General features: G+C 35.7%; 1 protein-coding gene across 10 annotated transcripts in view; it reads left to right on the top strand.

Moving 5' to 3' along the window:
* CCDC18 (coiled-coil domain containing 18) overlaps positions 1 to 16,212 on the top strand; it is a 123,641-nt gene extending 107,429 nt beyond the window's left edge. For 6 of the 10 annotated variants that reach the window (XM_047870233.1, XM_047870241.1, XM_047870235.1 and 3 more), the window contains one exon: positions 15,838 to 16,211. In XM_047870233.1, the coding sequence (XP_047726189.1) occupies positions 15,838 to 16,035 (198 nt within the window). In that variant the 3' untranslated portion in view covers positions 16,036 to 16,211. Of the gene's footprint in view, positions 1 to 9,280; positions 9,440 to 15,837 lie in introns of those variants that run through there. The other 4 variants (XM_047870237.1, XM_047870238.1, XM_047870240.1 and 1 more) reach the window with 3 other exon arrangements.
* The last annotated feature ends 233 nt before the right edge of the window (positions 16,213 to 16,445 follow it).

The raw sequence follows: 16,445 nt of genomic DNA, 5'->3' as shown, positions 1-16,445 counted from the left end.
TAAGGGAAAATACATTTATAGTATTGTATTGTATTTACTGATAATGTAAGTTATATCATGTTTTACAAGATGAATTATCTGTCAGTACCCACATCAATATTGTCTTATACAAAACACTGTTGGTGTTATATATGTATAACTAACACTAAATATAAAAAATGAAAAGATAATATGAAAAAAATGCATAATTATTTATAGGTTAATAATTCATACATTGATAAGGAAGCAGCAGCAATATGAATGCTTTATGGTAGCCTAGCCTCTACACTAATGAATCATTATAAAATTTCATTCTAGCCATATTCATAATATACTGTTGGAAACAGTGTTCTATTTTTTTAAAAAACTACTTACCTGTGATGATGGGCTGCTCTGCACCTTCTTCATTTACTAGAGAGAGGGACACACCCTATGGTAATATTATTTGAAAGCAAAGTTATAAAACAGAAAACTAACACATTATTAAGTTTATATTAAATACTACTTACCTTATACCTATGTAAGGATAGTCTGCCTACTTCCATATACATCTTGCACATGATGTTCTACATGGTCAGTACTTAGATGATGCTGATGATGACACAGAAACATCTCTTACAGTTCTTGTCATACATTATTATTTAACATGAAAATACACATACACAACAGTTCGATTTATTAACTATACAGCCATTATTATTATTGCTGTCTGAAGGATGGCAGAGGCAGAGGGGTGGAGGAGGTGGAAGGGGAGGCAGGAGAGGCAGGCACATTTCGTGTAACTTCATGAAAATACATCAGCATTTCTGGGTGATTTTTTTTTTTTTTTTTTTTTTTGCTTTTGCATTTCTTTCAAAATATTTTAGACAATACCAATTGTTCTTCAACATTTGCTTTAATTTCAGTGTCCATACCCTAGAAGGTCCATGTCATAAAACTAAATGTCTTTGGAGGCATTTTTGTCTGTATTAAAAACCCATTCAGGCAGATACCTTTTCTCCTCAGTGATTTTCGTAATGGTGTCTGGGAACTGTCTGCTGTTTCTTGGTCAGCAGAAGCTGCTTCTCTGTTAGCTCAACATTTTTTTTTTTTAAACAATGTACTCTTTAATAGTTGATGTTACAGGTTTACCGTAGAGTTTAAATTATGATTTTCTTGAATTGAAAATTTAAAAAAAAATTTTAATATAATTTGTCAAATTGGTTTCCATACAACACCCAGTGCTCATCCCAACAAGTGCCCTCCTCAATGCCCATCACCCACTTTCCCCTCTCCCCCACCCCCCCCCATCAACCCTCAGTTTGTTCTCAGTATCCAAGAATCTCTTATGGTTTGCCTGCCTCCCTCCCTTTCTGTAACTTTTTCTTCCCCCCCTTCCCCTATGCCATGGTCTTCTGTTGTTTCCCAAGATCCACATATGAGTGAAAACATACAGTATCTTTCTCTGCCTGACTTATTTCACTTAGCATAATACCCTCCAGTTCCATCCACATTGCTGCAAATGGCCAGATTTCATTCTTTCTCATTTCCAAGTAGTAGTCCATTGTATAGATAAAACACATCTTCTTTATCCATTCGTCAGTTGATGGACATTTGGGCTCTTTCCATAATTTGGCTATTGTTGAAAGCACTGCTATAAACATTGGGGTACAAGTGCCCCTATGCATCAGCACTCCTGTATCCCTTGGGAAAATTCCTAGCAGTCCTATTACTGGGTCATAGGGTAGTTCTATTTTTAATTTTTTGGGGAACCTCCACACTGCTTTCCAGAGCTGCTGCACCAGTTGGCATTCCCACCAACAGTGCAAGAGGGTTCCCTTTTCTCCACATCCTCTCCAGCATCTATAGTCTCCTGAGTTGTTCATTTTAGCCACTCTGACCAGCATGAGGTGGTATCTCAGTGTGGTTTTGATTTGTATTTCCCTGATGAGGAGTGACATTGAGCATCTTTTCATGCTTCTTTGGGCCATCTAGATGTCTTCTTTAGAAAAGTGTCTATTCTTGTCTTCTGCCCATTTCTTCACTGGATTATTTGGGTTTTTTTGGGTGTGGAGTTTGGTGAGTTCTTTATAGGTTTTGGATACTAGGCCTTTATCTGATGTGTCATTTGCAAATATCTTTTCCCATTCCATCGGTTGCCTTTTAGTTTTGTTGATTGTTTCCTTTGCAGCGCAGACGGTTTTATCTTGGTAAGGTTTCAATAGTTCATTTTTGCTTTTAATTCTCTTGCCTTTGGAGATGTGTCAAGTAAGAAATTGCTGTGGCTGTACCTCAGCATTTTTTCAGCAAAACCTATTTCTAAAATTAACAAACCATCCTTTGCTGACATTAAATTCTCCAGCTTTAGATCCTTATCTTTCCTTTGTCCTATGTTGTCATATAATGACTTTGCTTTTTCTCAAATCATAGTAGAGTCTATAGGCATGTCTTTCTTAGAGCAATCTTACACTCACATAAAAGTTGCATTTTCAAAAACACAAGATAAAAAGTACAAGGTTTTCATACCTGCTAGCATAACTGCAGCTATGGCTTCACAAATTTCCTTTTCTTTTTTCACAATGGTCCTTACACTGGATTCATTTATCTTGAAATGGCAGGCAGCCACAGCTGCAGACTTCAGTCTACAGTACATACCAAGCAGTTCAATTTTATCTTGTAATGTCATGACTTTTCTCTGCTTCTTGGGAGCTCTTCCAACATCACTAGCTGCACCTCATATGGGTTCCGTGATGTTATTCAAAGTGTATGGTATTGCACTAAACACCATGAAAAATATGTGAGAACTGCAAGAGGTCACTTTTTTATTGTGATACACAATTTAGTGGAGAGATGAACTGCTCACATGGAGATGATAAACGTCACACAGTGTTTTAAGCAATACAACACTTGAACTCACCACAATAGCCACAGGTGGTGGCTACGAAATTATTACAGTACTACATTTAATTTTATACAGTTATTTAATACCACATCTTTACATTTGTTTACATTTCAACTGCAAATGGCACCATACACAATCTGTGTGTGCATACGTTTTGATAAACCTTAACTTTTTATAATAGATTTGTGTGTACGTTATGGTAGTAAATGAAAAATAGACTAGTGTCTTCATATGTTTTATGCATTTATGACATACCTTTCTCTTAATTTTTTGATATTTCTAGGCTGTGAGGCTCTTCCATAAGTTTTTTTCAAATTGTTGCATGTCTCCAAAAATTTTTCAATATATTTATTGAAAAAAATTAGCCATATAAGTGGACCTATGCATTTCAAACCTGTTATTCAAAGGTCAGCCCATGTTATTCAAGGGTCAGCAATACTAGAAAATGTTTTTGGAGTTCCAAAATTAGTTGTGTTTCTAGACTTCTGGAAACATTCTAATAAAAATTATTAAGGGGACCTTTGTTTTAGTCATAGACTTCCACAGTGGCAGAGTATCTCATTTACATAATTTATCTACTTCCATTATTCTGTGTATATCATACTGAATAGGTAATTATATCCCTACTACACAGACCCTGCAGACACTCAACATTTTTATAAGCATTTGATCTATAACTTGCATATAGAAATAAAAAATCTCTTCCAGAGAAATCCAGCTTTTTTCAAATGCCCATTGGCTTCACTTTCAAAAAGAATTGGTGGCCTAAAAAATTTTTAAAGCATTTTTAGAATGGATCTAAGACAAAAACTATTAGAGCTTCTTTTCATTTCTCTACTTTGAAAGGAGCTTAATTTACTACTTATAAGCAGAAAGCGATATAAATAATATTCTTATTGGTAAAATAAAATTTTCACATGAAACCTCAAGTATATAGCAAGTCTGATGGTATAGTAAACAAGGCAATTGTGTATAATGCCTGATGAAGTTAGTTTTCGTCTAGCCTTTTAAAACTACATTTGTGTTTACTTTATATCCTTTATTCAGCCATTTGATTATTTATTGAGCATCTACTATATACCAGGCACTGGAATTATAGAAATAAGCAAAACTGGCCAAGACCCTGTCCAAACAGAGTTTACATTTTTGTGGGGAAACTTTCAGTAAACAAGTAAATAGATATATGCTCTAATGCTAGGTGGAAATAAGAGCATACAATGTGATGGGAGTACTGTTTTAGATAAGGTGGTCAGGGAAGGCCTCTCAAGAAGGTGACATTTGGGGGCGCCTGGGTGGCTCAGTTGATTAAGCATCCACCTCTTAATTTCGGCTCAGGTCATGATCTCACAGTTCGTGAATTTGAGCCCCACTACGGGTTCTGTGCTGATGGCATGGAGCCTACTTGGGATTCTCTCTCTCTCCTCTGTCCCTTCCCCGCTTGCATGCTCACTCGCTCTCTCAAAATAAATAAGCTTTTTTTTTTTTTTAAGTGACATTTAATCAGAGTCCTATAATAAGTAGGAAGTAAGAAATCCCAATATCTGGAGGAAGGGCAGTGGAGGAAAGGGAACAACGGGAGTGGGCAGTGGAGGAAAGGGAGGTGGTAGCGTGTCTGGCATGTACAAACACCAGCTAGGAGGGATATTGCTGGTTTGGTGTAAACAAAAGGGAAAGTAGTAGGAGATAGATGATGTTAGTTAGGGGTTGGGTTGTAAGGTGGGGGGTGAGGGTGCTCTAATAGTCTTGTAGCTCCTGCAAGAACTTTGGATTTTATTTGAAATGTGATGGGAAACCATTGGAGGGTTCTGCATAGGGAATTGGCAGTTATCTGATTTATGTTTTTAAAGGGTCACTCTGGCTGTTTTATGAAGAATGGATGATAAAGGAACAAGAGCAGAGACTATCTAGGCGGATAGTCTTGTATCGGTAGGTGGATCTTGTATAGGTGGATCTTGTAATAATCCAGGCAAGAGACAATTTGGGGTAGGCAGGAGGATAGATGTGGAAGTGTTGCGAATGGTTCCATATCTGGATATATTCTGAAGGTAGAGCCAACAGGATTTAATGTAGGTTTTGAGTGAAATAAGAGTCCAGAAGACTGCAAAGATTTTGGCCAGAGTAAGTGAGCTTTCACTGAGTTGGCGAATACTAGTTGATGAGCAGATTTGGAAGCCTCTTAGATCAAAAGTTTGACTTTAGATATATTAAATTTGAGATTTCTATTAGATGTCGAACTGAAGGTGACAAATGAATGACTGGGCTAATGAGACTAAAGTTAAATTTTTAGCTCAGCATGTAGATGGTTGCTAAAGCCATAATGCTTGTTAAGTCAAGGGAATGAATGGGAGTAGAAAAAAGAAGCCCCGAAATTAAGCCTAATTTAGTAAAGCTAAGTTACTTTTAGCATTCAAGAAGTTGAGTATCCAATAAAGCTGAGATTTAAACAGTGAGACAGGAGAAAAAATAAGGAAAACATAATATCACATGTTTCAGAAAAGAGAGATATCAAACGTTGCCAAATAAAGTGAGGAATAATAGTTGATATATTTGGTAAAATGCAGGCTGTTGATGACATTTATGAGAACAGCTTCATGGTAATAGTGGGGATAAAGCCTGATTAGAGTGTGATCAGCTGAGAATAGGAGAAGAAATGCAAACACCAAAAACAGGCAACTCTTTTGATGTAAAGAAATGAGGGAAATAGTCAAGAAAGTTTTTTGTTTTGTTTGTTTGCTTTTAGAATACGAGATAAACAGCATTTGACTGGTGGGAATGATCTGGTAGACAGGGAAGCTGATAATTCAAGACACAGAGTGGAAGGAGTAAAATTCTTAAGGTAGGCTGAAGGAGATAGACTCCAGCAGAGAAGAATTGGCCTTGGATAAGAGTTCATCCACTGTAGTGGGAAAGAAAGCAAAATATATGCGTACAGAAACACATGGAAAGATTTGGTGAGAAGGGAGCAATTTCTTTATTGATTGATTGCCTGTATTTTCTTAGTGAAGGTTTTCTTAGTGAGGTTATGAGCTATGGCAGGGTAAGGTATTGGAGGTTTAAGAACAGGAAAGGTATATGAAATAGTTATCTTGGAGAATGGGAAAATATAAAGGGACTAGGGAAGTCTAGCAGGATTACCAGGCAGATGGTTTTGTTGGTTGAAATGGCCCTGCAAGTAAGTATACCTGGCATCTTTTGTCCTTATTACATGCCAGCAAGACGATGTCCCTTTCTTCCCATCATAGTGACAACCAAAAAGAACTGTCATGAGTTTTCATAATGTTCCCTAGTGGGAAACACTGCGTCCTTTTTTAAGAACTCTGCTCCACTCCAGTGGCCCTTCAAGTCCTAGATGTGCAACAGTCTATTTCTGGTCAAATAGACCTTGATTTATTTAGAATAAACTTGATTAGTACAGTGACAAATTGTAATCATAGTAATACACAAGCATTAGTACTATATGCAGGCACTATTTGCTTTACATAAATTGGCTCATTTAATCTTTATTGATTGGTACTATTAGTACCCAAATAGTACCAAATACTTCTTCTATTGTAGGGGGGACTATTTTTTTAATTTTTTAAAAAAATTTATTTATTTTTGAGAGAGAGAGTGGGGGAACGGGCAGAGAGGGAGAGAGAGAATCCCAAGCAGGCTCCACACTGTCAGTGTGGAGCCCAATGCTGGACATGGGGCTCAAACTCCAGAACCGTGAGATCATCAGCTGAGCCAAAATCAAGAATCTCTTAATCAACTGAGCCACCCAATTGGTGGCTAGGTGCTAGGGGATACTATTATTATCCCCATTATATAGATGAGGCTTTGTTCTTAACCACTGTTGATACACTAATTTCATAGTTGTGTTTCTATTGTCTTCAGTACTGTTTAATTACATAGTTTGGTCTTGCAACTGCTTAGTAAATTAGAGATTAAGAGGTTAGGACTTAAAAGTTACTACAAAACTGATTGATAGAATATCTTAGTCTATAGGTCATTGGAATAAATAGATGCATTTGAATAATTCATTTTACCTATTCTGTTTTAATGGAAGCTCAGAGCCAAATTAAAACATGCAAAATACTAATAAAATCAAATATGCAAAATACTATAGCCAGTTTTTTAAGAAAATCCAGCCAAAGTTAAATTCTGTTCACATTGTAGCTTTGTTCATTGCTAGTGATGCTCTACTGAGTTTTAAATGCATTAACCATAGTCGGGAGCCTTAACGTAATCTCACCTGGGCCTCATAGCTCATGAGACTCAATTGCATTACCTGTGTTGGTTTAATTTTGTCTTGAAAAGAAGGGGCTGGTTCTTTGGGTTGCTCAGAACTCTATTCTGTACTTCTGTGGGACCCATGCTGGGACAAATGCTTGACAAATGCTCATCTGTGGGTTTTACTCAGTTCTTAGATGGCCATCACTTGCCATTATACCTTAAACTTAAGGGAAAGGTACCTGAAGACATCTTCCCAATACTTTCTCTGTAGGGACTCCTTTTTTTTTTTTTCTTTTAATGGAAGGTGAGAAAATTCAGAGCAAGGACTGCTACTATTGAAAGAAACTTTGACTTACTATGGTTTTATTGTCTAACTTCATGATCATTTACATGTACATTGCATTAATAAGTGTAAAATTTGTAAAACTTGACATATTTTAAATTGGGTTGTAGAACCTTGATCTACAGGCCATTTCTTGCCCTTAGCTCACCTCACCCACACTAAAGTATAACACTGCGTTTGTCTCTGGTATAAAAGCAGAAATTTTAACCTTTTTTAAGCCAACGAAACTGTTATTTAAACAGAATGTTATAAAGAAACCCAAATATGGCAATCAGATACAAAGCTAATTTATCTGATTAAAAGTGGATTGTGGCTGACCTTTGCCCAGTTACTTACTTGCTCACCCTCTTACATGTCTGCTTATGCAAAGAGTTCAGAGCAGGCCTGGATTAATCTTTAAGGAACATAAGCCTGAGATTAGGGCACCAAGGGAAAGGGAGTACCACAGTGTTTTGTCCTAGCTATCATGCCCTTAACTCTTTCACTGCCACACTTGAGTGTAGTAGATTGTTTTGTAATTGTCTTTATCTGCCATGTTGCAGTTTAATGTGTGTGCACTGTTAAACTATCTTTTTCTTTGGTATAGTGAGTGCCTTAGGTTTAAATTTGGTTTGAAGGTGTCATCAAGAAATTACATTTGTTTCTGACTTACGGTGTGAGTTTCACTTTTGTAGAGAGTAACACCAGCTGGCATTTAAGTCATGCTCTGATTTGTGTGAAGAATCCTTAAGCTCTTTATTTTAAGCAATGGAAAGGTGAGAGGGGGCATCATTGTTGGGTTATGTTGAGGGCATCAGTTGGCCTTAATCCAGCTGTGCTCCAGAGAGTGCAGTTTTAAAGTCCATTGATACAGCAGAAAAAAACTAGAAATGACTATGTGAGAAGTACTTAATAAGTGTTAGTTATCTCTTTTACTTATGTTATAGCCCAAATACTGATTTTCCTAACAGTTAACTATGTTGGCAGTTCATTCACCATAAAGCCTCTAACACAGCAGTTTTCTGGTAAAAAAAAAAAAACCTTCATAAGTCACACAAAAAATTACACATACACAAAATTTTGAACATATTATCAAGGAGTTCACAGATACCAAGTTAAAAACTCCTGTTTTAGATCTGAACAGTGGAATACTGCGCTGTGAATACTGATTAATTAGGTAATTCACAGCTTATTACGAAGTTGTAAGAAGTATTGTTTATAATCATCTTATTTCCAAAAAGGAAAAGTCATTTGCAAATATGGTCCATATGCCATGCAATAAGATGAAAAACAAAAATTGAGAAAGTCAGCTATAGGGAAAACAGGGATGGATAGCAAGATTACAGGCAATACCAGAGACATAATAACATTTTCAAATCCCTGGCCTAAGTAAAGACCAAGGTGTGACAAGAGTATTTGACTTGTATTTTGAGAATCTTCTGGGCCTTTTCCCAGTATTTTTCTACTTCTGTATGTTGTGCTCTTTTTTGATGCAAATATTTCTCTTGTCATTTTCTTTTTGCTTTTTTTCTCTTCCCTCTTTTTCACTGACTTTTTTCATGTAGCCCTTCCTCTATCTTCCTTACTGTGCCCTCAAACCATAATGTGACACCAGTGTCTAAATATTTTATTTTTATTGTGTCCTCTGTTTTTGTTTTTTAAATCAATTTAAACTTTGCACTCCCTCCCAATGCCCCCCAACCAGAATTACTTGCTTTTTACATTTCATGTGGTCCATTTCTTACTTTTTCTGATTCATGTTTAATTGAGTAAGCATTTCCCACTCTTGCTTTAAATTATGTTCCTGATTATTATACTGGACATTAATACTAAATTAATATAAGAATATTTCAAAAACTAATCTTTTTTTTTTAATATTCCAGGGAGAAAAGTTGTAATTAAAAGAAGATGTTGATATGATGAAAAATGAGATTTTTGGTACTGTATTTATTACATGTAGCTCATACTTCATAGAAGCTGTTATTTTATTGCTTTTGAATAAATTTATATTTCAGTATATTTAAAGAAAGTTCTTCGAAAGCTTTTTATTTTTGCGGAAGTTAATTCATTACTCATTTTTGGTTTAAACTTGCTACTTTCCTTGTCTTTGTTTTTTATGTAAAAATCACTGCTAAAATGCTTAATAAGTACATTAAATCATTTATATTTTCAATTTAGATTACCATATTATTTGCTTATTGTTCTAGTAATACTTTATTTTTGTTTTATTTATTTATTTGTTTATTTAATAGGCTCCACATCCAGTGTGGAGCCCAGTGTGGAGCTTGAACTAATGACCCTGAGATCAAGACCTGAGATCAATGACCCTGAGATCAAGAGTTGGACACTTAATCAACTTTATTTTTCAAATAAGTAACATGAATTAAAAAGTCCTTCTGCCACAGGTTCATAATTGTACTAATAAGGCTGGCTTTTGTTGAGTGTTTGCCATTTATTAGTCACTATTCTAGGCACTTTCTATTTGTCAACTCATTAAATTCACATAATCTTATTTTATGAGGTATATACTATTATTATTCCTGTTTTACAAGTGGAATTATTTAACATAATGACACAAGAATGTGTTCCAAATAAACTGATTTTCTAAGTCTCGTGAGATGGAGTTGGGGTTAGTGACCCTATTTATACATGGCCAGCTTTATGGTAGAATAAAAATAATGGAGCAAAATTAAGATGACATATTTAAACCCTCAAATTTAAAAACCTCTCAAGATTAGACCAAATATTTTTATCCTTAGAATGTTAGAATGTGTCCTTAGAAAGAATGTGGAGTTCATTTTTTCTAACAGGTAAACATTAAAGCCATTAATGTTGACAGTACCACTTGAATAACACTAATTGAGAATTTGTAATTACTTGTCAGGAATCGAATAAAGTTCATCTTTTTACTTCTACCTACTAGTGATTTGACTCTAAGAGTTAAATTACTAATTCAGTCTTTTTAGCCAGCACCTTATTTCCCTTTCCCCCAAGTTTCTACCATGTGCCTTATGAACTCTTGTTCATGGAGTAGTGAGCATTACTGTGTAGTCACGTTGTACATCTGACACCTTCATTAATTTAGTTTCCAGTCTGAGCTGGACTCTTATTTTTGACAAACTTTAACCTTTTCCTCCTACCTTCCTTCCTCTTCCTCTTGACAGGTATATTAATATTTATATTTTCAACTACCCCCTTTACTACATCTCCTATACTCTAAAGAAATAAGTTAGCAACTTATTTCATAGGAGATCATCAGGTCCAATCTCCCTCAATTTCCTTTATGTATCCCTGGATACTGTTGATTCATTCATCCCTGGCTACTTAGTTTAAGCAGGGTCAGGGTCCTTCCTTAAGAATTTTGAAGCTGAGGAACGCCTAGGTGGCTCATTTGGTTAAGCCTCTGAATCTTGATTTCGTCTCAAGTCATGATCTCACACTTTGTAAGATCGAGCCCCACAGTGGGCTCTGCTCTGACAGTGCAGAGCCTGCTTGGGAGTCTGTCTCCCTTTCTCTCTCTGCCCCTCCCCTGTTCATTGTCTGTCTGTCTCTCTCTCTCCCTCTCTCTCAAAATAAATTAAAAAAAAAAAAGAATTTTGAAGCTGAAACTGCAAACAAATTCCACTGCATGCCTGAACAATAAAATACAAGACTCCCGAGCTCTTTATAGCCATCTTTCCTACCATGTGGGCCAAAGCAGCAACGCAACTAGTCTGGAGAAAAGAGGAGGAAAAATAAAACAAACCTACCAAAAGGAACAAGAAAAAGAATAACTGAAGATCTTGGTTTCACATGATTTTGAGATTCAGCCACATTATTGAGACATCACAATATTCTTATAGTAAGTCCTTTTATAAAGCTAGTTCAAACTGGATTCCTGTCGCTTGCAAGCAAAAAAGTGCTAACCAATGTACTTTATCTTTTTTTTTTTTTTGCCACCAAATTTCTTAGAAAAAATAGTTTGTATTCACTGTTTTACTCTTTACTTCCAACCCAATCCTTAAACTAATACAATCTGGCTTTTACTACTCTGTTGCCATACCCAGTGTCCTATTTTCATTCTTTATTTTGATATTTTGTATTGTTATCTCTTTGACTCCAGAACACTGCCAGTCTTTCCTGATTCTCCTTTTAGAAACAAATAGCTGATCTTTACATAATACATACTATTATGCATATGCCAGGCAATGTTGTAGACACTTTACAAGTATTATTATATTTGTAAAGAGGAACAAGGATAGCAACAACCTATGAGGAAATATCTTTCAAGGAGGTCATGCAACACAACACCGTAGTACCACATGAGCTAGATGTAAGATGGTTTATTGAGGAAAGTTTACAGAGAGGGCAGTAGTAGAGGGCACACAATCCCTCAAACTCTCCGGTCCTACACAGCTTAGGCATAGTCTGCATATACTGTGTTCAAAGTTCCAGTGGAAAGGAACCCTGCCTCCATAAGAGTCTACATATTTATTATTGGGCTGAGATAGGGAATATTTATGTAGCTGTGCACTAATGGAAACTTATTTGTAGATGGAGTAGCCTTGTTAGAGAGGGGGAACCTTTCTGTTCCTCTCTTAAGCTAGCTCAGATTTGTTGATCCAGCTGCCTTTTCTGCTACTAAAAGTTTGAGAGGACAGGAGATTGGAGGCAGAATGAGCCTCTAGAGCTATTGTGATCGTTTCTCATTAGGAAGGTGCCAGTATTTATCACTGTATTTTATAGAAAACAGGCACGGATGGGTTAAATAATTTTTCTCATGGTCATGTAGCTTTATAAGTATAAGAGCTGGGATTTGAACTGACTCAAGAGTCCATGCCCTTAACTGCTAAAGCACATTGCCTCTTTATATTGCCTTTTACTTCTTTGAACATCCATTCTTAGTATTCTTGTCTGCCTACCTATAACATATTGGGATTCCCTAGGTTAGTTTCTACCTTAGATCTCTCTTCTACAGGTATTTGTTCTTCTTAGATTAGTTCATCCAGTACTATTGCTTCAATAATAATCTTTATGGTAATAACTTCCAGATCTGTATCTCCATCTTTTCCTTGCAACAGATCTGTATTTTCAATTGCCTACTCAGACAGTTCCCTGGATATCCTATAGATTTTTTTTTTTTTTTTCTAACAAAACTTTAGGGCCGCCTGGGTAGCTCAGTCAGTTGAGCATCCAACTTCAGCTCAGGTCATGATCACACACAGCTTGTGGGTTTGAGCCCTGTGTCAGGCGCTGTGCTGAAGCTCAGAGCCTGTAGCCTGCTTTGGATTCTGTGTCTCCCTTTCTGTCCCTCCTCTGCTCATGCTCTGTCTCTCACTCTCAAAAAATAAAGAAATAAAACATCAAAAAAAATTTTTCAGAAAATCTTAAATTTATCCAAAACCAAACTCATGATAGTTTCTCAAAATTTACCTGTCCTGCTTTCCTGTTTTCCTTTTTTTGTTAGGTGTTTGCTTATTTTCCATCATCATTCACCTAGTTCTTGCCATCAAAGATGACCTGGTGGCTATCAGGTCATTCTTTTCCCTTTCTACAAAATATAGACTATTACTATTCTATTTCAGCCATCCATACCTGTAGGATCTTGTTATCATGTGTTCCACCTCCCACTCTCTAACAACAATCTCTTTCAGCTCTCTCATTCTCTAATCCCTGTTGATATTTTTCCACATTAGAACATATTTCCATTTAACATTTTTTTCTATAATATGGAATCCTCTCATAGAGGTAATTTACTAATGTGGTTGAGAATGTGGACTTTGAGTAGGAATCTTATACATCCAGCCATGATAGAATAATTGGTATTGGTCTTGCCCTCATGTCCTCCACAATTGTAACAGTTTATTGGAAATGAAAATCAGCTTGAAACCATATTAATAGAAAATGTCAACTCTAACAGAGAAACATGGTTGAATAAGTATGAACAGAACAACCAAGACAATGTGAGTCATTATTAAGAAGAAAAGAAAGACGGGCATCTGAGTGGCTCAGTCATTTCAGGATCTAACTCTTGATTTCAGCTCAGATCATGATCCTAAGGTTGTGGGATTGAGCCCTGCATCCTTCTCCACACTGAGTGTGGAGCCTGCTTGGGATTCTCTGTCTCTCCCTCTCGGCCCCTCTCCCCTACTCATGTTCTCTCTACAATAAATATACATTTTAAAAAAGAAGTAAAGAACAAACAGGACAGGACAAAATTTTAGAAAAGTATGACAAAATATATCAAATTTGGTGTGGAAAAATAAATGGACAACCTACGGGCCCTCTAAGTTCAGCAAACCCTAAGCAGAATAAATACAAAGAACATCATACTTAGGTATACAGTAGTGAAAACTCCTGAACACTAAAGAAACAAAGAAAATCTTAAAAGCAAACACAGAAAAAAGTCTAAGAAGCAAAGATCCAAAAGAAGACTGATTTCTGACCAGAAACAGTGAGACACACTTTAAATATAAAGACGATACTGATTGAAAGTAAAAAGGATTTAAAAAAAAAAAAAAAGCACCAGGCAAACAGCAGGCAATTTCTGACAGACTTCAAAAAAAGAAGTATTGGTGAAGATAAAGAATGATGTTTCATAATGGTAAAAGGACCCTTTCAGTAGGAAGACATACTCCTAAATGCACACCAAATAATCTTCAGAACACATGTAGTAAAAACTAACAAAACTAAAGGGAGAAACAGAAAAATCTACAATCACAGTGGGAGTTTAACCTCCGTTTTCCAATAACTTAAAGAATAAGAGACAAAAAAAAATGATACATTTTACTTGAACAAAACCATCAACTAACTTAACTGAATTTAAAGAATACCACTCCTAGCAGCTGCAAATTATACATTCCTTTCAAGTGTACATGAAATGTTGACAGATCATATGCTGGGCCACAACTTAGGTCTCAATAAATTTCAGAAGACTGAAATTCTACAGAGTATGCTCTCTGACCACAGTGTTCTTAAATTTCCATAACAACATATCTAGAAAATCTAGAAAATTATGTGGAAATTAATCTTGCCCATAATTCTTGGGTCAAAGAATGTATAAAAAGAGAATTTAGGTATTCTCTTTGGTAATAAAGACACACAAGTTAAAATTTGTGAGATGCAGCTAAAGCAGCTTAATTAGAGGGAAATTTATAGCTTTAAACACTTTGTAATTAATTTATAAATAATCTGTAAAGAAAAAGGGTTTAAAATCAGTGGTCTAAATTACCACCTCAAGAAGCTAGAGGACAAAAAAGAGCAAATTAAACCTAAAGTAAATAGAAGGGGAAAAAATGAACAAAAATCAGTAATATGGAAAAAAGCAGAGAAAATACAGCTAAAAGTTGATTCATTGAAAATAATAATAAAATTCGTTGATCTAGGAAGGCTTATCAAGACAGAATAGAAATAACCAATATTTTGAATGAATGAAAGAGGGGCTGGATATGACAATAGATCCTACAGACATTTTAAAATATGATTAAGGAATCTTAAGAACCCCTGAAACTCTGACAATGGAGGAGAGAAAAATTTGCAGATTACTTTGTGAGGCCACCATAACAATGATACCAAAATTTAACAAGAACAGTACATGAAAAGAAGATACCCTTGTGAATGTAGACTGTAGGTCAGAAAATTATAAGCCCTCAAACCAAATGTGGCTTTCCTGTCCCTGTGATTGAAAACAGTTTAATTATATATTGCCTATGGCTTCTTTTACATTATAGAGGCAGAACTAAATAGTTGTGACAAAGACTATATGATAGGCCACAAAGTCTAAAATATTTACTATTTGGCCTTTAAAGTTTGTGGACCTCTGACATAGACACAGAAATTCTCAATGAAATATTAGCAAGCAAAACCCAGAGATATAAGAAGGTTACATAATTACCGAATGACTCTTACGCCAGTAAGCCTGGACCGGCTTACTTAAAAATAATGTAATTCATAGAATAAGCAAAATAAAGGGAAAAAAACCACACTTGTCTCAAAAGATGCAGAAATAGCTTTTAACAGCCATTCAGAGCCTGGCTCTGTCACCAATATACTTTGTCACTTGAGGCAAATTACTTAATCTCTCTGTGTATTTGTTTCCTCAGTTATAAAGTAGAATAATGTTACCTACCTCAAATCGTTATGAGTATTAAACAAGTCAGTACATTAGAATAATACCTGGCACAGAGTAAGTGCTCAGTAAATGCTAACTGTTGGCTGCTGTGATTATTCATTTTCTTCTTCAGCTTAGATATGATGGAGTATCACTTCAAATCACTCCATTGCCAATATCCTGAAGGTTTTGGTCTTTTAGTTACATGGAAAAACTACTGTATTCATTAACTGCCCTTTTTCTCCTTATATTTAAGTCATATATTGTTAGAGAAAAGCATACAACCATGTTGTGGTGAGGACTACTGGTTCTTCACTAAAATAAATTATTTTCCTTTTCCTGTAATTACAGAGTTTTAGCTGGGCCCATGGGCAGTCACTGTATTTCCCAGTATCTCCAATGAGTAAGTTCTCACCAGAAGAATACAAGCAAAATGATGTGTACCACTTCAGTCTTGAACACTTAAGTATTACATATGTGCTCTTCCAAGGTCTTTCCCTTTCCCTACAGCCAAAATTGCCTGCATCCCAACTTCAACCATGCATGTGAAGAAAATACCATTGGGAATACCAAAAACAAAAACAAAAATAATAGAAGCAACATAGGTGTCTAAGTGATCTGGAGCATTCTCCTTGGCTATTATATGAGAGAAAAATAAAATTCTATCTATTTAACCCACTGAATTTTGAACATCTCTTTGTAAAATATCTTAACATACACATTTGTGATTGTACACCATTGCATAAAAATCCTTCTTAGTATTAATATTTATTTCTACCTGGGTCAAATCTTCACTACTTCTTCTAAGTCCGTTAAAACACCCACACACAGATACACACAGTGAGCATATGATTTCACCTCATGCTTCAAAGAGAATGACTGCCAAGTGTCCATCAATTGGTGAATGGATAAAGTTGATGTGTACATATATACAATGGAATATTATTCAACCATTTAAA

Source organism: Prionailurus viverrinus, chromosome C1 (genome assembly GCF_022837055.1).
Source record: "Prionailurus viverrinus isolate Anna chromosome C1, UM_Priviv_1.0, whole genome shotgun sequence".
Classification (NCBI taxonomy): domain Eukaryota; kingdom Metazoa; phylum Chordata; class Mammalia; order Carnivora; family Felidae; genus Prionailurus; species Prionailurus viverrinus.
This window is presented reverse-complemented; position numbering and strand designations above follow the sequence as displayed.